The following is a 23073-nucleotide window of genomic DNA, read 5'->3' as shown; positions in this document are numbered from 1 at the left end:
ATTATTTATTTATTTATTATAGACAGAGAGAGGGAGAGGGAGAATGGGCATGCCAGGGCCTTTAGCCACTGCAAATGAACTCCAGATGCATGTGCCACCATATGCATCTGGCTTTCATGGGACCTGGAGAATCGAACCTGGGTCCTTAGCCTTCCTAGGCAAGTGCCTTAACCACTAAACCCTTTCTAGCCCTAATATTTATTTATTTATTTTTAAAACATATTTATTTGAGAAGGAGAGAGAAAGAGGCAGATAGAAAGAGAATGGGCATGCCAGGGCCTCCAACCACTGTAAATGAACTCCAGACATGTGTGCCACCTTGTGCATTTTGCTTATGTGGGTCCTGGGGAATTGACCCTGGGTCCTTTGGTTTTGCAGACAAGTGCCTTAACTACTAGCCATCTCACCAGTCCTTTTAAAACTTTTTATTGACAGCTTCCATTAGGTTTCTTTTTCTTTCTTTCTTTCTTTCTTTCTTTCTTTCTTTCTTTCTTTCTTTCTTTCTTATTTCTTTTTTTTTTCTTACAGGTAAGGTCTTGCTTTAGCCCAAGTTGACCTGGAATTCATTATATAGTCTTAGGCTTGCCTGGAACTCACAGTGATCCTTTTACTTCAGCCTCTCAAGTGCTGGGATTGAAAGTCTGCACCACTATGCCCAGCAGCTTCCATAATTATAGACAATATGCTATGATAATCCCCCTCTTTCGTCCCTTTTCAAATCTACCCTACATCAATTGTTTTTTATTTTTTATGTTTTTGAGGTAGGGTCTTGCTGTAGCCTAGGCTAACCTGGAATTCACTGTGTAGTCTGAGGCTGGCTTGAACTCACAGTGATCCTCCTACCTCTGTCTTCTGAGTGCTGGGATTAAAGGCGTGACTGACCTGCCTGGCTCCTAGTTCTTAATTTTGAGACAGGGTTTTGCTACATTTCCAAACTGGCCCCAAACTTGTGATCCTCATGCTTTTGGAGAAGGTGGGATTATAAATTTGTACCAGTATGCCAGGCAAACTCCCTCTGTATACAATTTTGTCATTAATTTGAGTAATGCATACTTTGGAAGCCATATTCTTTTTTTTTTTTGAGGTAGGCTCTCACTCTGGCTCAGGCTGACTGGAATTCACTATGTAGTGTCAGGGTGGCTTCAAACTCATGGTGATCCTCCTACCTTTGCTTCCCGAGTACTGGGATTAAAGGTGTGCGCCACCATGCCCAGCAGACTAGCTTTTTTAAATGTGAGAGTGTACGTGTGCATGTGTGTGCAAAAGAGAAGGAGAATTGGCATGCCAGGGCCTCCAGCCACTGTAATTGAACTCCAGACGTGTATGCCACCTTTTGCACATGTGTGACCTTGCGTGTTTGCGTCACCTTGTGCGTGTGGCTTACGTGGGACCTGGAGAATTGAACATGGGTCCTTACACTTCACAGGCAAGTGCCTTAACTGCTAAGCCATCTCTCTAGCTCTGGAAGCCATATTATTTTTGGAGGACTGTTTTTGCTAATTGTCATAATGAAACATGAGTAAAAATTTTGACTTTTCTAAAAATACTAAGCAGTAATTTTCAATTCAGAGAAGAAAATAGTTTTTGTAGCATATAAATTGGAAAAGTCTCTAAAAGGAATTTTTCATAGTATTATTTAATACATATTCTCATAAGTATATTTTCTGATTCAGAATTATCCCTGGATAGAGAATCTGAGGCAGGTACAGGATCATCAGAACATGAAGATGGAGAAAGAGAGGGAAGTCCTAGAACTTGTTCACGCCCTAGCATCCCAATACCATTGCCTACAGTCCTGCTGGATCGCAAGATTGAAATGCTGCTGGCAGAGTGGAGTAAGAACCCTGACATGCTGTTCACCATACACCCTGTAGATGGCACCTTTCTAGTGTGGCACGTGAAGTACTTGGATGAATATAATCCTGGAATATTTCGACAAGTTCAGGTATCTTTTCCCAGTGAATAAAATGTATTAATTATTAAATAGATGTTATGTAGGACTCACAAATTTTCAGAATTACTAAACAATCTTTTTAAAAATTTACAGTGTAGAGAGATTTTTATTAGTTTAATGCGGGGCTCCTTCCCGCACAGGTAGTGCCGAGGGAAGGACCAGGCCTGCTGGTTCCTCCCTAGGGGTTGAGGGGATGATGAGCGTTGGACGACTCAGAAACCTCTCCTGGCCACTGGAGAAAAACCACACTGAGTCGGGAGTCTTTGCAATGCAGGAACAACTCGCTTTATTACTCTGAGCAGTTGCCTATATCAGGTTGGGGATGAAGGCGGGGATTTTAGGGTGGGAGAAGAGGTAAGGGCCAATAGTAAACTTTAACTATTGAAATGGTAATTACAATTACCACGAGGAAGTAGCAGGCCAGAAGCCCTTAGGCATCCTGCTGAGTCATAGCTGGCCAGAGACAGGTCACCAAACTTTAGCTAGGCTCAGGAAGTTCCACTAGGCCTCACGCCTGGGCCTTTAAGGGCCCAACATCTCCCCCTTTTGTTTTTGTAAGAGCATTAGTCACCGTGGCCCCTGTCTTAGGTTGTCCCTCTCTGGGGATCTTACCCGTCATTGAGTACCAGGTGTTGAGCTCACTGAGCCACTCCACGGCCTGTCTTAGGTTGTCCCCCCGGGGGATCTTACCCGTCGTTGGTCACATGGAGGGCAGGGGAGGTGGTAGTGGGTCATCTGAGGAACTTAATTTCTGAGTTGTCAGCCTGTGATATCTCGACCTGATGAGGTTTTATTACCTCTAGCCGCTGGTAAATAAATTGTATAATTTTGTTAATTACACAAGGCCCAACAGTGAGGATAAGGAGGAGGGGAAGGAGAAGAAGGAGAAGGAGAAGAAGGGGAAGAAGAAGGAGGAGAAGGATGGGGAGGGGTTCAGGTAGAGGGAGGATGTAGGGTAAGAAGTCATGTAAGCCCGTCTGTAGCAGGTTGTCTTGGGGGTCCCGTCGCCTCCTCTCCATGTCTTCCTGGAGCCTCTTAATCTTGTCCTGGACGATTCCCGATTTACTGGCATAAAAGCAGCATTTTTCCTGTAAAAACAAACATATGCCTCTCTTTTCGGCTGTTAGTAGGTCTAGTCCTCTCCTGTTTTGTAGGACTACCTTAGCCAAGGAATCTAGCTTCCAGGAATGATATCTACATCTGGGATTAAGGTGGCTGGGGCACAAGGGCCCATCCAATTGTTGGGCAGAAAGTTACAGGCCATTTTGCCTCTGCAAACATAAGCCATCCAGAAGGCGGGCAGCATTGAGCACTGGGCTCAGTTTTGTTAAAATTACAGAAGGAAATATGAATGTATCTCACATCTATACTGGAATTATTAGGAGAAGAAAGGGCCCAAATGCCCAGAGGAAACATTGGGAAAAGCTGGACGGGGATGGGGAAGGTGGCTGAGCAGCTTTTTAAGGTCGTATGGACAACTGTACTGCAATCAGCCAGAGAGGCCCAGATTGGAGGCAAAGCCAGCAATCCTCCACAAGGGAGGGAGTTATTTAATTTAGCAGGGTAAAGGACCATTTTAGGAACAGTCCTCAGGGGTGGGACACTCCCTAGAGAAGTGATTGTCAGTGTCCCCTTGTTCAGACAAATATTTTAGGTCCCTCGCTGGTACCCAAATGGGTCTTTTTTCATCTTGAGGGAAGACACATCCAAACCCTCTCTCTGCTGTGAGGAGCGGATCAGGCCTTCTCCAGGCCCCAGTCAATGGGTCTCTCCATCTTACCCAGATAGAACTGTAGGTAACAGATGAGGACCAATGTTTTTGAAAAGGGGATAATTGTTTATTTTCTTTAGAAAAGTTTAAAGTGTTTAGGGTAGTTGGTTATGTGGGGGTAAGGACTCCCCCTTTTGTTTTTGTAATTGAGACTTGAGAGTTTGATTATATCTTTCAACTATAGCTTGGCCCTGGGGGTTGTATGGGATGCCTGTGGAATGTGAAATTTTCCACGTCTGGAGAAAATCTATAAAGGCCTTGCTTATGAAGCAGGGGCCATTATCTGTTTTTATTTGATCAGGTAGCTCAAGAGTGGCAAAACATTGAAGCATATGACTAATGGCATGTTTAGATTTTTCCCCGGCATGTGCTGATGCCCAGCAGGCGCGGGAGAAGGTATCGACTGAAAGAAAGATATATTTAAGCTGTCCAAATGGAGAATAGTGTGTGACATCAATTTGCCAAAGATGATTAGGGCGGAGCCCTCGAGGATTGCTTCCTGTATTTTGAAGGGGGGTACTTGGAGGAAAGGCTGACAGGACTTACAAGTCCGGACAATTTTTTTAAGGTTCTTGACTGGTACCTGTGGAAACCTGTGCTTGAGACCTCTCCAGTTGACATGGGTCAATAAGTGGAAGCATGTAGCTTCTGTAATAGTATTACATTGAGGCATAGAAGCCATTTTATCAGTCAAATTGTTTCCTTGAGAGAGAAATCCCGGTAAGTTTTGATGACCCCTGAGATGTTGAAGAAAAATGGGATTGATTCTTTGTTTGAGTAGGGAACGAGCTTGAATCATCAAAGGAGATATAGGGTTGGAGTCCAATCTAATATGGGCCTCAACCAGGTTGGGTAATAAATTAACAACATAAAGGCTGTCAGAAAATAAGTTAAATGGCTCTTGAATAGTGTCTAAAGCTAGAACGACAGCAAATAGTTCTTTGAATTGTGCTGACCCCTCAACCTCATGGGAGAGTGACTTTATGGGGATAGGCTCTTTTTCCTGTTTTAAAGGAGGGTAAATGACTAGGGAAGCCCCCAGGCGCCCTCCATCGGTAAACACGGTAAGAAAGTCAGGGTTAGGTTGAGACAGAAAAAGCCTGGGGGGCTTCCATTCTAACCTGGAGAAAGAACTCATCCATTTGTGGGGGCCATAATGGCAATCAATTTTACCTAGAAACCCCTCGAGAGCCATAGCAACTCTGTTATTATTTCTCTGAAGCCAGGTGAAATCAGTTATCTTAAAGGGAGTGACAATAAGGTGAGGTTTGGTGCCAAACAACCGGACAGAGGTGTCTCTGCCCTTGATAATGCAATCAGCAACCTGGTTGGTTATAGAATAAACTCTGGGGATCCCACCGATTGAGAGGTGGATCCATTGGATGGGCTCACCTTCCTGGGCCAACAGGGCAGTACATAATGTTTCCCCAGAGAAAATGTAGAGGGAGATGGGCAAATTAGGATTGAACCTCTTTAAGGTCGCAGTATTTATAGCCTGTTGTACCTTATAAAAAATTTCTTGATGACAAGGGGACAAAATTACCTGAGAGGAGAAGTTAAGATCCTTTAGGAGGTCAAACAAAGGGGACAGCTCTTCAGTAGTTATGGGTATCCAAGGCCTCATCCAGTTAATTTCTCCCAAGAGCTTCTGGAGTTGAGGCAAGGTGTAAGAATCCTGAATATAAAGTTGTGGTTTAACAGGTGAAACTGTATCTAGAGTAAGGTTCGAGCCCAAGATCTTAAAGGGAGGCACAGTTTGAACTTTTTCAGGAGCTACTTTAAAGCCGTGAGTATGAAGGATAGTTAGACATTGATGGGTAAGGTCCTAGAGTGTGGAGGAATCTAGGCACCCAAGAATAATATCATCCATGTAGATATAAAACAGGGTATTGGGGAGATTGAAAAGAGAAGAGAAAATGGATGACAGGTAATATTGACAAATGGGTGGGCTGTTAGCCATGCCCTGAGGTAAGACAGTCCATTCAAATCTCCTATCTGGGCCACAAAAGTTAATAGCGGGTACAGAGAATGCAAATTTTTCCATGTCTCCTGAATGGAGAGGGATAGAGAAGAAGCAATCTTTAATGTCAATGATAGTAATATGGTATATATTGGGAATAGCTGGGATCCATGGAAGTCCCCTCTGGGGGGTTCCAAAGGGGATCATGCGTTCATTGATCTTTCTTAAATCATGTAAAAATCTCCAGGACCCATTAGGCTTTTTTATGACAAAGACAGGAGAGTTCCAGGGACTAGTGGAGGGACGGATATGTCCGGCCTCCAACTGTTGATCAGTAAGTATGTGGAGTTGGTGTAACTTAGAAGAAGGGAGAGGCCACTGCTCAACCCATATAGGGTCCCCCAGTCTCCACTGGATTTTAACTGGGGGGGGCTTGGCAGTGGCCCTTAGAATTGGGGGTATTCATTGGAGTAATTAGGATGACATTCCCTCCCTTCCTTAAACCATTGTTGATATATTTTGTTTTTTTATTTAACAAATCATTATAAAAGGCCTTATGATCAGTAGTGATGAAAGCCTCGGCATCTCCAAGGATGTCTTGCCCTAGTAAGTTAGCGGTGAGCCCAGTCACCACGAGAGGGCGGACGTTTTCCTTGTCTCCACCTGGGTCAGTCCAAGGGGGCCACGTGGCAGTCTCCTAGAAGGTGGATTGTCTGCCATTTCCCAGTAGGGGAGGGTCAGGCACAGGCTGCCAAGAGGGGGGCCATCTATTTAAATTACCAAATTTTGCCCCTGGCTCCCAATAGATTTATAACTATCATATATTATAAACTGTACTCAGTTTAATTTTAAAGGTCTCCACAGTCTTGACCAATTTAAGATATTGAGATTTGTAAAATTAAACAAGTTAAACACTTAACATATAAAGGCACAGAGTAAACATTTTTTAACTGGTATAAGGCATAGCAAAGAGAGACTAAAACAATGTAAATTGAACCGTCATAACCTAAAATTAGTCTCAGTGCCTGTAACTTGCTTGAGGTGTTTTAGATTAAAATCTTAAATCTCAGCTGGGCGTGGTGGTGTATGCCTTTAATCCCAGCACTCGGGAGGTGGAGGTAGGAGGATTACCATGAGTTTCAGGCCACCCTGAGGCTTCTTAGGGAATTCCAGGTCAGCCTGGGCTAGAGTGAAATCCTACCTCGAAAAACCAAAACAAAGAAAAAACAAATCTTTATTTTTTTTAATCCAATATCTCTAGCAAAGCATATCAGTCTATTACAAATTTAACCTTGATTAAAATCTTTTTGCCTGGGCAGCAGGCCGTAGCCAGCCCTTATGCCAGTAGCCCAGTTCCAACGAAGTTCCCTGTAGTCTTTTTTTCCTCTTAGAAAGCTTATAAGCTAAGCCTCGAAGTTTAATGCTGTCTGTACTTAGAATTTTTAAATTTTCACCTGAATAGTCCATAAAATTTGGCTTATCACTCCAGAAGACACATTTAGTTGTAAGCATTAAGTTTATGTCTATTTCTTTAAAATAAAGGTTCCAAAAGATTAACATCCACATGGTCAAGTTAATCTTAGCTCATTAGACAGCTTTAGGTTTGTTGAGATAAACTTCCAGACCAGGTACAGTTTTGGAGGAAGGAATATTTACTGAAGCTTACAGATCGAGGGGAAGTTCCATAATGGCAGAAAAAGCTGGCCTGCCTTCCCAGGCCCAAGCAGAGAGAGAGAGAAGCACGAGCCTTTAGAAATACAAAAGCTGCCGGCAAACTGAAGGTGAAGGGAAGAGAAAGGGAACGAAGAGACATCGACAAGTAAGTACAGGTTATAGAAGCAAAGTTTAGTGCAGTAAATAGGAAGACTACCTCATAACTTATGAGGGTACGCTCACCCGCAAACACCGATTACCTCCTCAACGACTGCCTCTCACGGGGTGCACTAGTCTGTCGGGGTCCCAGAGCCCCATGTTGGGCGCCAGATGCGGGGCTCCTTCCCGCACAGGTAGTGCCGAGGGAAGGACCAGGCCTGCTGGTTCCTCCCTAGGGGTTGAGGGGATGATGAGCGTCGGACGACTCAGAAACCTCTCCTGGCCACCGGAGAAAAACTACACTGAGTCGGGAGTCTTTGCAATGCAGGAACAACTCGCTTTATTACTCTGAGCAGTTGCCTATATCAGGTTGGGGATGAAGGCGGGGATTTTAGGGTGGGAGAAGAGGTAAGGGCCAATAGTAAACTTTAACTATTGAAATGGTAATTACAATTACCACGAGGAAGTAGCAGGCCAGAAGCCCTTAGGCATCCTGCTGAGTCATAGCTGGCCAGAGACAGGTCACCAAACTTTAGCTAGGCTCAGGAAGTTCCACTAGGCCTCACGCCTGGGCCTTTAAGGGCCCAACAGTTTAAGAGAAGGAAAGAGGAAAGTGTACAGAGATCTCCTGCCCATGAGATGGCAGGAGTAGGATAAAGCCCACCTAGAGACCCAAATTGGGGTCATTTATATGTTCTAACTGGGGGCTGAGAGTTAAACTAGTCACGACACCAGGTTCAGGTTTAATCCTTCCAGGAGTCTGTCTTTATTTATTTTTGGTTTTTCAAGGTAGGTTCTTGTTCTAGCCCACAGAAATCTTCTGCTATTTTATTTATTTACTTATGAGAGAGAGAGAGAATATGAATATGGGTGCACCAGGACCTTCAGTCACTGCAAACGAACTCCAGACACATGTGCCATCTTGTACATCTGGCTTACATGGGTACTGAGGAATAGAACCTGGGTCCTTAGGCTTTGCAGGCAAGCTCCTTAACTGCTAAGCTATCTCCACAGCCCCCTTGCAGGAATTTTAATTTAGGAAAGGTAAACTCCTCTTTAGAGAGGGATTCCAGCTGAGTTTAAAGAAAAATATCTAGGAAACTCCTTTAGGCAGCAAGAGATAAGGAGAAACCAGACCCTTCTCTGACCTCTAGCAGAGTGAAGACTGCAAGCAAGGGCAGGCTCAAGGACATTCCCTGCTTTAACTTACAAGGGCACTGTCACCCCTAAACTACCTTCAACCTTGCTCTGAAGGAATTGGCGTGAAAACTGATGGCTTCTTTGAGCTGAGTGGAGTCTTAGGGTGTGTCTGTTCGGTGACCGCTCCTTTGCGTCTATATAAGGGACCCTGAAAGTACATTGGTATAATGAAGAAAAACTATCTTAGATAAATATGTTGGTGAGAAAGACTAAGAGAAAGAAGCTGGGGAGAAGTGGGCACTTTTAGGCCTTGGACAGTGACCAAGCAGACCCAGGTAGATGGAGTTAAGATTGTCACAAGACCATCTGTGTGTGGGCTGACTGTAAGCAAAGAGGAGATAAAATTAAAACAGCAACTGAGTACACAAGGCCTAAAAATTAACAGAGCGACTATTACCAGAAATTAAATAGGCATAATTCTTTTTCACCATGAAGATCAAGAAATCCATTTATAAAGCTGTTCACCAAATGAGATGATGGTGTCTGGCATGGTGTATGCCAGTTTTGTAGATCTTGTAAAGCAGATGAGACATTAGTACAATTATCAAGAATACATACCCAGCATTTAATTTTGATAATAGTACAGATGTATTTCTTAGCTGTTGTTACAATTAAAAAATATTTTACTTATTTGAGAGAGAAAGAGGCAGATAGAGAAAGGGGGGAGGGATAAATGGGTACGCCAGGGCCACCAGCCACTGCAGATGTACTCCAAATGCATGTACCACCTTGTGCATCTGGCTTACATGGGGCCTGGGGCCTTGGCTTTGCAGGCAAGCACCTTAACCACTAAACCATCTCTGTAAACTATTTATTTAGTGCTTACATGAGAGAGAGAGAGAGGGCGGGGGAAGAGAGGAAGAGAGAGAGAGATAGAAAGAGGAGGGGGAGGGGGAGAGAGAAAGAATGGGTATGCTAGGGTCTCCTGTTGCTGCAAACAAACTTCATGTGCATGTGCCACTTTGTGCATCTAGCTTTATGTGGGTACTAGGGAATCAAACCAGGGCCATCAGGCTTTGCAAGCAAACACTGTTAACCATTGAGCCATCTCTCCAGCTCCCAGTTTTGTTTGTGATAAGTAATTGAGAAAGAATACTTGTTCTTGCTTCCAAAGAGGATCACTGACCATACGTTTTGTAAACCCAGTTAGTTCAAAGAAAGTGAATTTTAGGGTTGTTTTGGAAACACTGAATGTTTGACTGTTTATATGTTGATTTTTGTGGGAATTTATCCTTTTTTTGGTTTATTTATTTATTTGAGAGTGACAGACAGAGAGAGGGAGGGAGAGAGAGAGAGAGAGAGAGAGAGAGAGAGAGAGAGAGAGAGAGAGGGAGGGAGGGAGAGAGAATGGGCATGCCAGGGCTTCCAGCCACTGCAAACGGACTCCAGATGCGTGCGCCCCCTTGTGCATCTGGCTAACGTGGGTCCTGGGGAATCGAGCTTCAAACCGAGGTCTTTAGGCTTCATTGGCAAGCGCTTAACCACTAAGCCATCTCTCCAGCACAAATTTATACTTTTTTTTTCCATGGTAGGGTATCACTCTAACTCAGGTTGACCTGGAACTTACTCTAGTTGCAGGCCAGCCTCAAACTCACAGTGAGCCTCCAACATCTGCCTCCCAAGTACTGTGATTACAGGTGTGCATCACCATGTCCAGCTTATACTATTGTTCATAAAATTAAGAAAACACCATGAAAATATATTCAGCTTATTTAGTTATTTATGAGAACTTGTCTCCTATAGCCAGGCTGGGTTTCAACTCACCTTGTGGCTCAACTCAACCTTAATTGAGCTGAATCTTCTGCCTCTACCTTCAAAGTGCTGAAATATATGTATGCACCACCATATCCAGCTAATCTTCAGTTTAAAAAAAAATATTTATTTTTTTTTAAAAAATCACTGGTAGCAATTATTCCCTAAAGCACTAGTTCAGAGCTGAGATTTTGGAGTCAGAAAAGCAGTTAAACTCTAGACACCCACTGCCTAGCTATGTGGTCTTGGACATCTTACTTAATACCCTAGTACTTGTAGATTTCCTTAGTCCAGGCATTAAACTAAGTTTATCTCACATAGCTTTCCCAATGATTTTATGAGGTAAGTACTACCAATGTCCCAACTTCATGAATGAAGATACTGAGATATGAACCAGCTAACTATTCTTTTTTTTTTTTTAATATTTTCATGCCAGGCATGGTGGTGCACACCTTTAATCCCAGCACTTGGGAGGCAGAGGTAGGAGAATCACTATGAGTTCAAGGCCATCCTGAGATTACATAGTGAATTCCAGGTCACCCTGGGCTAGAATGAAACCCTACTACCTTGAAAAACCAATATATACATATATGTATATATGTAATTTTATTTATTATTTGCAAGAAGAGAGTGGGGGGGAGAGAAAGAGAAACGAGAATGGGCATGCCAGGGCCTCCAGCCACTACAAACAAACTCAGGATGCATGTGCCACCTTGTACATCTGGAACTGGGGAATCAAGACTGGGTCCTTTGGCTAAGCCATTTACTTAGCCCTAAGTAATCTTTTCTTTTTTTCTTGTTTTTATTCAAGGGAGGGTCTTACTCTAGTCCAGGCTAACCTGGAATTATTCACTATGTAGTCTCAGGGTGGCCTTGAACTCAGGGTGATCTGAGTGCTGGCATTAAAGTAAAATTCTTAAATTATTAAAGGTTAAAATAAAATTCTTTATTTATTTCAAAAAATTATTTATTTTTAATAGAGGGGAGGGAACAAGAGGGAGAGAGGGAAGGTGGGAGGGAAAGAAGGAAGATAGATGAATGAGAATATGAATGGCCATGCCAGGGCCTTTGGCCACTGCAAACAAACACAAGATGCATGTGCCACTCTGCATCTGGCTTTACCTGGATACTGAGGAATTAAACCTGGGTTGTTAGGCTTTGCATGCTAGCACCTTAACAGCTGGGCTATCTCTCCTGTTCCTTACCTTCAGTTTTATAGCTAATTTATACTACTTTCATATGTTATCTTTCTCAGCCTTATTATAATTTGAATCCATGACTGTGGTTCTTTTGATATATAAGTAAGGTGTTTGAAATTTTTATTTTCTTCACTCTTGGGACATGAATGGTGACATATTATATAATTATAAGAAAGGAATTCAACCTTGCAGAGGTTGAAAATGATTATTCTTTTCTAGGAAGTTAAGATTGGGAATTTTGAAAATGAATTGATATAAAATATTATTTATGAGAGAAGGCAAACTCCTTACACTGAATCATGTATTTATGTTTTCAGGTTTCTTTTTCTTCTCGGATTCCTGTTGCATTTCCCTCTGGTGATGCAAGCTCACTTAGTAAAAATATCATGATGTATGCCTGCATAAATGCTACGAAAGATTCCTACTGTACTTTGTTATACCACAAGCTGATGCCTGTACACAGCCCTCATGGATCACAACCACACTTTAGGTCACACAGTTCAGATATGAACATCTTAGCTCCCACAGTAATGATGGTGTCTAAACACATAGATGGGTCTTTGAATCAGTGGGCAGTTACTTTTGCTGATAAATCTGCCTTTACCACTGTCCTAACTGTGTCCCACAAATTTAGATACTGTGGCCATCGATTCCACCTCAATGACTTGGCATGCCATTCTGTTTTGCCACTGTTACTGACATCCTCCCATCATAATGCTCTATTGACTCCTGAATCTGATTGTCAGTGGGACTCAGTCAGTAAATTAAATAGATTAATAGATCCCTTAAAACATACAAAAGGTTCGTCAAAACAACCTCTTAGAAATGCAGCAACCCGCACATTTCATGACCCAAATGCAATCTACAGTGAACTTATTCTATGGCGTGTAGACCCAATAGGACCTTTGTCATACACGGGAGGAGTATCAGAATTGGCACGAATTAACTCTTTACATACCTCAGCCTTTTCTAATGTGGCATGGCTTCCAACTCTTATTCCCAGTTATTGTCTTGGTAAGTGTTAATTGTAATTGTGAAATTAATATAAGCTTGAAAGCTATTGTTATACACAAAATGGTTTATCTTTTTATTTAAAAATTTTAAATAATTTTATTTATTTGTTTTATTTAATTTTATTTATTTGTTTTATTTATTTATTTAAAAATTTTAAATAATTTTATTTATTTGCATCAGAGGGCTTCTTAACCTGCAAATGAATGCCAGAGATTTGTGTCACATTTTTGTGTCTGGCTTATGTGGGTGGCTTGGAGATTGAACTAGGGCTAGGAAAGCTTTGTAAACAAGCATGTTTAACCACGGAGCGATCTTCCCAGCCTCTATTCTGAGTTTTGAGATAATATTTTGCTATGTCATCCTGGCTAGCCTGGCATTGCTGTGTCGGTCATGCCGGACTTGAACCTGTTGCAATCTCATTACTCTTGTTTCCTGAGCCCTGGGGCTGGCTCTTACTGCTTCTACCACCCAAGCTGTAAGACTATAGGAATGGACCACCATGCTTGGGTTGACAAAATGGCTTATAGTTGTCATTATTAAGACCACTTTTTTGAGGTAAGGTCTTGCTCTAGCCCAGGCTGACCTGGTATTCATTATATTGTTTCACAGTGGCCTCAAACTCTCTGCAATCCTCCTATCTCTGTCTCCCAAAGGCTGGGATTGAAGGCATGCACTACCATACCTGTCAAGAGCCTTTTTAATAGGCAGTCAAAATGTGGGTATATGGTTATTGTTAGAATTTTAAGATTATTTAAATGTTTTCCCTCTCATAATCTGTTTTTCTGCTGAATTTTTGGTTAGTAAGTTATTTCTATAACTTGTGTCTGCTTAATTATGATTCTGGACCATAGTTGTAGTCAGCTCCATGTTGCTGGGAGGAACATCCAAACCAGACACAGTGTATGGGAGGAAGGGCTTATTTCAGGCTCACAGGTCCAGGGGAAGCTCCACCATGCGTCATAAAAAGCTGCTCCATTCCTAATGCAAGCAGAGAGCTACCAGCAATTTGCCAGCACCACAGGCCGGCACAGCTGGGACTTAAAATCTCTCTGTACACCTTTAGGCTGTAGATCAGACCTACTTCTAAGCACACCATAGGGCTGGACCCAGGATTCCCCCACTCCCAAAGATACTTCTTCCAACCAGGAGGTGGAAATCCAACTTACAAGCTTTAATAAAACACCTGAATCTATGGGAGACATACATTAAAACTACCACAGTAGTTATGCCTAAAAAGAGAATATTTGTTTCATAGGTTTTAGTCAATAATAAAACAACCCACTATAACTCAAAAGTCTTTATCTTCTTTTCCCAGGAACCTATTGCAATTCTGCAAGTGCTTGCTTTGTTGCTTCTGATGGCAAAAATCTGAGACTCTATCAAGCTGTGGTAGATGCAAGGAAACTATTGGATGAATTGTCAGACCCAGAAGCTTCTGTAAGTATTTTCAGGTCTTTTTCTAAGCTAATCAGGCAGTCCTTTTTACTTTGTCTAAGATCATTATTTGTTAGTGTTTAGGGAATGAGAAAATATATATATATATCTTTTTTTTTTTTTTGCAAGGCAGGGTCTTACTCTTGTCCAAGCTGACCAGGTACTCACTCTGTAGCTACAAGCTGGCCTGGCACTCCTGGTGATCCTCCTACCTCAGCCTCTCGAGGGCTGGGATTATAAGCATATGCTACCACATCTGGCTGAGAATGTTTTTGGCTACATACATATAACACACACACACACACACACACACACAATTTTTTTTAAATACATTGTGCATATTTATTTTGCATTTGCTTTGACATTGTTTCTTTCAAAAGTTTTTTTAGTAGAATGAGAAGCAAGCTGTGCTAATTGTGAAAATGAGAGGACAGTTTTTCTCATATGTTACATACACAGTGTGTATACCGTCATGTTGGTACCATCGTTAGCTTCCTCCCTGTCCTCCCCCCTCTGCAGGGACCCTCCTTGTTGGGAAATATGGGTCATGCATTGTGGGGTTAGCCATCAGTTATGGGTAAAAGGCAGTGTCTCTGTGCACAATGACCTAATTTGTGGCTCTAACAATCTTTCTGCCCCTCTTCCGCAAATTCCCCTGAGCCATGTTGGGTTTGTTTTAGGTCTGCTTCAGTGATGAGGTCTGGGGGCCTCTGTGTCTCTGGCTCTCTGGTTTGGTAGGAGATGAGTGTTCTCTGTAACACACACATATTTGACAGAACTTTTTTCTTTTGGCCCTCCGCCTCCATGGCCCAGTGCACTCACTGCCCACCACTGGCCCCTCCAGATGATGCTACCTTCTACACCTACTAATGCTGGTTGGCAGCCCCATGAGCAGACAGCCAGCCTGCCAGCGGCTACCCTCCTGCTCAGGGCTGGGGGGTGGGTGGGTGTGGGAGGCTGAGAACAATTCTTTCTTTCTCTCCCTCTTTCCTACCTTCCTTCCTTCTTTCTTTCTTTCTTCTAAATTTTATTTATTTATTTGAGAGAAAGAGGCAGAGAGAAAGAGGGAGGCAGGGAGAGAGAGAGACAGAGAGTGAGAGAGCAAGCAAGCCAGGGCCTCCAGCCACTGCAAACGAACTCCAGATGCATGCGCTGCCCCCTTCTGTATGGATTGGTCCTGGTGAGTTGAGTCAGGATCCTTTGGCTTTGCAGGCAAACGCCTTAACCACTAAGCCATCTCTCCAGAACTCTTTTCTTAATTTGTATTCCTAAGTACATGAATTAAAATTTCAGTGTACATACTATATACATAAATATATTTGACATATACAGAACAAATACATCATTTTTCTGAAATATTTTTGATTTTCTAGTTTGGTTCTTTTAGTTTCACTTTGCTCAGAAAGATTTTAAGGTATTTTTGTCAAAGTGGGGGTTTACATTAGAAAATTCGAACTTGTGCTGGGCAGACAGCTCAGTGGATAAAGTGTTTTTCTTACAAGCATGAGTACCTGATTTCAGATCCCCAGAACCCACATAAAGCCAGATGCAATAACATGAGCTTCTGTAATTCCAGCATACCTATGGTGAGATGGAAGGTGGAGGCAAAATTCTCTGGAAGCTCTCAGGCCAGCTAGCCTGACACATGTAGTGGCAGATGCAGAGACCTTGCCTCAAACAAGGTGGAAGGCAAGAACTGATACCTGAAATTGCATGCCTGTGTCTGTACTCACATATACAAACACATGCAAACAAAAAAGGAAAGAAAAGAAATAACAACAAATTATATATATATGCATACACACACACAAACACACACACACACACACGTATGTATATGATGCATATGTTTATAGGGCAGGGGGAGAAAGAGGCAGAGAGAAAGGGGGTGTTCCATTCAGGTTTGCGTTGCTGGTAGAAATCACCCAACCAAGAGCAGCTTGTGGGATAAAAAGAGGTTCATTTTGGCTTATAGGCTCAAGGGGGAAGCTCCATGATGGCAGGGAAAATAATGACATGAGCAGAGGGTGGACATCACCCTCTGGCCAACATCAGGTGGACAACAGGAACAGGAGAGTGTGCCAAGCACTGATAAGGGGAAACTGGCTATAATACCCATAAGACCACCCCCAACAATACACCGCCTCCAGGAGAAGTTAATTCCCAAATATCCATCAGTTGGGAACCTAGTTTATGGGGGGCACCTGAATCAAATCACCACGGGGGGAAGAGGGGGACGACAAAGAAAAAATGAATTTTTCAACAGTGACCTTTTAAAAGTCTTGCAATTATATTATGTTGGTAATATATAACTAGACTATGGCTCATATATTTAGTTAATATGTAGATTTGAACTTTGAATTTTCCATTTACCTATGAAGACATGTCTACCTATTCTATTGAAGATGTTTTCATTTTTTTAGCTGGTGTGGTAGCGCACACCTTTAATCCAAGCACTTGGGAGGCAAAGGTAGAAGGATTGCTGTGAGTTCAAGGCTAGCATGGGATTACAGAGTGAATGCCAGGTTAGCCTGGGCTAGAGTAAGACCCTAGCTTGAAGCAACCAAAAAAGCCCAACAATACAAAAAAAGTTTTCATTGAAAAAAAATACTGTATTTGAAGTATCTGCCTTTAAGGAACTTTTGATTTAGTTGAGAAGAGATATTATTAATAGCTATGTTGATGTACTCTCAGGATGGCCTTGAATTCACAACAATCCTCCTATCTCTGCCTCTGGAGTGTTGGGATTAAAGACATGTGCCACCACACCTGGCTACCCTTGGCTTTATAGTGAGTTCTAAAGCCAATCTGGGCTAGATGAGACTCTGTATCAAACAAACAAAATAAAAAAGAAAAATATTTTTACTAATAAATGGTCAAATACCAGTTTAAAACTGATGAAGAGGGCCTGGAGAGATGGCTCAGCGGTTAAGGCATTTGCCTGTGAAGCCTAAGGACTTAGGTTCAGTGCCCTAGTCTACGTAAGCCAGATGCATAAGGTGGCACATGTGTCTAGAGTTTGTTTACAGGGTTTAGAGCCCCTGGTTCCCCCATTCCCTCTCTCTTTCTACCTTTCTCGCGATCTCTCTCTCTCTCTCTCTCTCTCTCTCTCTCTCTCTCTCAAGTAAGCAAATAAAATATTTTAAAAAACCGATAAAGAGATGTATGGATATGTTATGTAAGTAACTGCCAAAAGTATGGTCAAGAAGTGTTATATAACTTAGAACAAAGAGAGGTCAGATGTGATGGCATGGAATTCTTTAAGTTTTTGAGCATGTTCGTGGTATATGTGTGTGTTTGTATGCTTGGTTGTGTGTATTAAGGTGCGTTTACTTGGGAAGGCCAGAGGTCAACATCAAATGCTTTCCTATATTACTCTCCACCTTATAAAACGATTCATTGATTTTGAGCCACATTATTTTTTTAAGGCAGGGTCTCTTATTGAACCTGGAACTCACTGATGTAGCTAGATTAGTCAGCCAGCAGGTCCTGGAGATCCCCCTCCTCCCTCTTATTCGGTGCTGGGATTATAGGCACATTAGTGCACTTGGCTTTTACGTGGGTGCTACAGATCCAAACTCATGCTTGTGCAATGAGCACTTTATAGAATGAGCTTAGGCCTTACATGTTGAGCTTAAAAAATATATTTATTTATTTGAGGGGAGGATGAGAGTGAGTGAGTGGGTATGGGCACACTGGGCCCTCCTGCCATTACAGACTTCATACACGTGCACCACTTTTTGCATCTGGCTTTATGTGGATACTGGGAAATCAAACCTAGAGCTAGTGCCTATGACTGCTGAACTATCTCTCCAGCCTAATTATGTTAACTTTAAAAAAAATTTTATTAGCATTTTCCATGATTATAAAAAAAATCCCATGTTAAGTCCCCCCTCCCTCCACATAATTATGTTAACTTTTAAGAAAAGTTTTATTATGTGGATATATCTGGTTTCAGAAAGCCACTACTTTCTTGGCTCTTAAGTATTGACAGTTTAAGTCATTGAACAGTTTCATCTGAAGTAGTTTTAAGTGACATGCAATGTTAGAAATATGTAACATTAACTTATGTTTAGGTATTGTTTCACAAAATTTATTAGTACAATCTTTTCCACATTTTAAAGTGGGCTTGATAATTTATTTAAATATTTATTTGTGTGTGTGTGTGGGTGTGTGAGCATGCCAGTGTTTCTTGCTGCTGCAAAGGAATCCATATCCAGTTTTACATGGATGGCTAAGGAATTAAACCCTGGGCTGGTAGCCTTTATAAAAAGGTGCCTTTAACTCCAAGCCATCTCTCTAGAACCTGATAATTTCCTTTCCTTTTTTTTTTTTTTTTTTTTTTCAAGGTAGGGTTTCACTCTAGCCTAGACTGACCTGGAATTCACTATGGAGTCTCAGGGTGGCCTTGAACTCACAGTGATCCTCCTGCTTCAGCCTCCCAAGTGCTGGGATTAAAGGCATGCACCACCATGCCCGGCTGATAATTTCCTTTTAAAACATCATAGTGTCATCCTACAAAAGTTTAAGCAAGTTGTTTATTACATATTACTTATGACCACCACTTGGTCATTAGACATTGCCAGCTAAGACAGTTCTCTTCTCTGATGATAAGCATAAACATAGATTTTGAAAATAATATTGATGATTTTGCTCCAATTAAAGTCAGGAATGTAAAATTAGATTTAACCTTATTTTCAGTATAAATTAGCTTAGATATTAAATAATGTTATTAATTTTAATATATTCAATTATTTTAATTATCTTGAAAAAATTAACCATTAAAAATATGTGAGGGGCTGGAGAGATGGCTTAGTGGTTAAGCGCTTACTTGTGAGGCCTACGGCCCCTGGTTTGAGGCTCGATTCCCCAGTACCCATGTAAGCCAGATGCACCAGGTGGTGCAGGCATCTGTAGTTCGTTTGCAGTGGCTGGAGGCCCTGGAGCGCCCATTCTCTCTCTGTCTCTGCCTGTCGCTCTCCAATAAAATAAAAATTGGAAAAAAATATGTGAGTCAGATGTAGTGGTGCATGCCTTAATCCCAGAACTCTGGAGGCTGAAGTAGAAGGATTGCCATGAGTTGGAGGCTAGGGTGGAGCTACAGAGGGAGTTCCAGGTCAGCCTGGGCTGGAGTGAGACCCTGCCTTAAAACACAAAAAACTAAACAAAAGAGAAAAGCACATGAGAAGCTGGGCATGGTGTTGCATGCCTTTAGTCCCAGCTAAAGGGACAAAGGTAGGAGGAACACTGTGAGTTCAGTGCCACCCTGGGCAAGAGTGAGACCTGCCAAAAATCCTCTATGAGAACGTGTTTATACAGTTTTTTTTTTTTTCACTTTCAGGTTAGTCATTAGATCTTGCACTTAAATACTTCAATGTTTGATCTTTTATCCACTGATTTTTACATGACCTTTTATTTTTAAAATATTGCGTTGAAATATTATTTATATTGTTTTTTGGTGCCTCCTAAAATTTTATTTCCAAGATGAATTCTTTATCTTCTACCTATTCCCATTATCTTGCACTGTTTCTCTTGGTCTTTCAGTTGCAAAAACAACTAGGTGCCTTGAGGTTACATAGAATTTATGTAAATATTGTTAGTTTTTCTAATTTCTTTATGTGTATGTATGTGTGTGTGTATATATATGTATATATATGTGTATATATATGTGTACACACACACACACACACACACATATATATTGAAGTAGGGTCTCACTCTAGCCCAGGCTGACCTAGAATTCATAAGTAGTCTCAGCGTAGCCTTGAACTCACAGTGATCCTCCTACCTCTGTCTCCCAGTTGGTGGGATTAAAGGCATGCACCAACATGCCTGGCTTAAATTTTTTTTATTTATTTGCAAGAGAGAAAAATAGAGAGAAAGAGCATCCTAGGGCTTCCTACAAATGAACTTTAGTCACATGTGCCACTATGTACATCTGGCTTTACATGGGTACTGGGGAATCAAACCCAGCACATCGGACTTTGTAAGCAAGCACCTTAAGTCACTAAACAATCTCTCTAGCTGTCTAACTTAATTAACTTTAAAAATAAAAATGAGAATAGAAAGTTGAAATATTTCTTCAAATGTATTACTTGCCATTGTTAACCAGTGATTATTTGGGGGGTGGGGGCTAATGTCCAAGGTACTATATCATTTTGATAGTAGACTCACAAATTTGTTGTAATATAACATTTTTTTTTTGTTGTTTACAGAAACTTATTGGAGAAGTGTTTAATATTGTGAGCCAACAGTCTACTGCTCGACCTGGCTGCATCATTGAACTTGATGCAATTACTGACCAAGTAAAAACCTGCCTGTGACTGGTGACATTAATATGCTTTATTTAGTATTTTTTTTTCTTGTTGTTGTTGTTGTTTGTTTTTCGAGGGAGAGTCTCACTCTAGCCCAGGCTGACCTGGAATTCACTGTGTAGTCTCAGAATGGCCTTGAACTCACAGCGATCCTCCTACCTCTGCCTCCCAAGTGCTAGGATTAAAGGCATGTGCCACCATGCCCAGCTTTATTTATTTTTTATCCCAGAGTGTTCTATGTCCATCTGATGTATTTCAGACTCAGAATGACAGTTCTCTTTTTTTTTTAAACACAGCCAACATATGTTGATTCCCAAAGTGAAACCTACCAATGATTCAGGAATTATTAATCTCCATTTGAAAAAAATATATCTTTATTTCTTGTTTAAAGGAGGTTTGATTCAGTCAGGGAAACTCTGACTCTGGTGTTGAAATGCTGAGGGAAATTGTTAGTGCAGCTGCCTAGAGGCTCTAGTGTAGAGTTCTTTTATGTACTTGTTTCCATTCCATAGAGGTAGAGGTTGTACAGTGTGTGCTTGTCTAGGCCTCAGGTGGCTTTCCCCCTGCCCCCCTGGTTTTCCAAGGTAGTCAGGCTGACCTGGAATTCATTCTGTATTCTCAGGATGGCCTCAAACTCATGGTGATCTTCCTACTTCCGTTTCCTGAGTGCTGGGTTTAAAGGCATGCACCACCATGCCCTGCTAAGTTGGGTATTTTTATGAGGTCCATTAAGATGAAAATGGAAGTAGTTTCAGAGTTATTTTACTTCATAGTAATAGCCCTGGCTGTAGTCAAGCTTCCCCCCTAGTTCCTATCTGAGAGAGGAGAGACCTTCCTGCCATGAATTTATAAAATTACATTCTCAGACTAGGAGATAGAACTAACACAGTCATGTGAACATTTAAAAGATTGTTTTAAGGAAGTACCCACATTTTAAAAACAAGAAAATGAAGAACAAACTAAATATACAGTTAGCCTTACATGCTTGGAGAAAATGTAATAATTTCTACTTATGTGGAGAAGTTACTGTATCAGCTCTTCATAGCAGAATGGCAGAGCTAGGTCTGAAAGACGTGAGTTACTAATGATACCTCCTAGGAACTCTTAGTTGTACTTTATTTTATTATATAATTTATTTCCATGTGTATATGTGTGTGAGAGCTCAAACATGCGTGTGCATACTCCTGGATTTCTTGCCACTGCAAATGGAACATAGATACTTGCTTCACTTATTTTTTGGAGGTAGTCTCGCTCTAGCCCAGGCTGACTTGAAATTCCCTATGCAGTCTCAGGTTGGCCTGAACTCATAGCAATCCTTCTACCTCTCCCTTCCAAGTACTGAGGTTAAAGGTGTACACTACTATGTATGGCTTGCTTCACTTTTTATTTTATTTTTATTTTTATTTATGTGTGTGTGTAGGCAGGGAAGATGAGAATGGGCATGCCAGGACCTCTAGCTACTGAAAACTAATTCCAGGTGCATGTCCCACCATATGCATCTGACTTATGTGGTTCTGGGGAATCATACCTGGCTCCTTAATAATACTCATGAGATAGGTAGATTTTGAGGAACTTTCTGAGATTTTAATTTTTGCTGGTGTTGCTCTCAAGTGGAAGTGGAAAGATTACTCATTTTTGTATTAGTGGTATAAGCCATATGTAAGTAGCATAGCCCTTGCTAGATAGTCACGAAAATGGTTGAGGTCACCTAACTACTTTTTTGTTTTATGGGTAGTTTTTCTTTTTCTTTTCTTTTTTTTTTTTAATTTTTAAAATGTTTTTTTCTGGGCATGGTGGGACACCTTTAATCCCAGCACTTGTAGGCAGAGGCAGGAGGATTGCCATGAGTTTGAGGCCACCCTAACCCTGCATAGTGAATTCCAGGTTAGTCGGGAATAAAACAAAGTGTTTTTATTGGCAATTTTTATGCATGTACTTAATGTGCTTTGGTAATAACCCCCCCCCCACACACTTCTTTTTTTTTTTTTTGGAGAAGCAAACCTGATGATCTGTTTTCACTAAGACATTCTGTACTATTAGTGTAGTACCTTTGAAAGCAATATTTCTCTGATGCAAAATAGTTCTTTTTAAACCGTTGCTTTTTTTTTCTAGTTAGTAGATTAAGAATAGAAACAAGAGTATGTTTTGTTAGTGTTGGGGAGGTGGTGGATGGGAAGTAGGAAAGAAGTCATAAATTTTTATATTTAAAATTTCCTATCTGTAGTGTGGCTCACATACACAGCTACTTCATGTGTTCCAAGAAGACTTCATTATAGGATATAGACCACACAAAGAAGATATGGAGAAGAGGGAAACAGAAGTATTTTTTCAGCCATCACAAGGTACTTTTAAAATGAGTCTGAGGTTTCTAACCTTAATCATTAAAATAAAAGAACAACCCTCCAAGCTTTCATCTGGTATGGACCTTCAGAAGACATCACTGTCTTAACTTCTGGCAGATTCATTAGTTAATTCTGTCAAGGTTGCTTGTTTGTAGATGAAAGCTTATAATGATAGTTACATTTTGAAAGAAGGTTTACTGGTAACATAGACTTTTGCCAAGAGTTTTATAAGAAAACAAGTTTATTTTGAAAAGTAGCTTCAAGGCTATAATTAATTACCTTGGCAGAATTTCTCTGTGGTATCTTAAGGAAACCAGTTGA

The 23073-nt window shown here is 41.3% G+C and overlaps 1 protein-coding gene across 6 annotated transcripts in view; it reads left to right on the top strand.

Annotated features, from left to right (window-relative positions):
* The window catches only part of Dmxl2 (Dmx like 2), a 174092-nt gene that overhangs the window by 77408 nt on the left and 73611 nt on the right, over nt 1–23073 (top strand). For all 6 annotated transcript variants that reach the window (XM_045160206.1, XM_045160205.1, XM_045160202.1 and 3 more), the window contains 5 exons: nt 1674–1945; nt 11966–12662; nt 13978–14099; nt 20312–20401; nt 22635–22752. In XM_045160206.1, the coding sequence (XP_045016141.1) occupies nt 1674–1945; nt 11966–12662; nt 13978–14099; nt 20312–20401; nt 22635–22752 (1299 nt within the window). The remainder of the gene's footprint in view (nt 1–1673; nt 1946–11965; nt 12663–13977; nt 14100–20311; nt 20402–22634; nt 22753–23073) is intronic.

This window comes from Jaculus jaculus, chromosome 10 (assembly GCF_020740685.1).
Source record: "Jaculus jaculus isolate mJacJac1 chromosome 10, mJacJac1.mat.Y.cur, whole genome shotgun sequence".
NCBI lineage: Eukaryota > Metazoa > Chordata > Mammalia > Rodentia > Dipodidae > Jaculus > Jaculus jaculus.
Note: the sequence above shows the minus strand (reverse complement) of the source record. Positions and strands in the feature narration are given on the sequence as shown.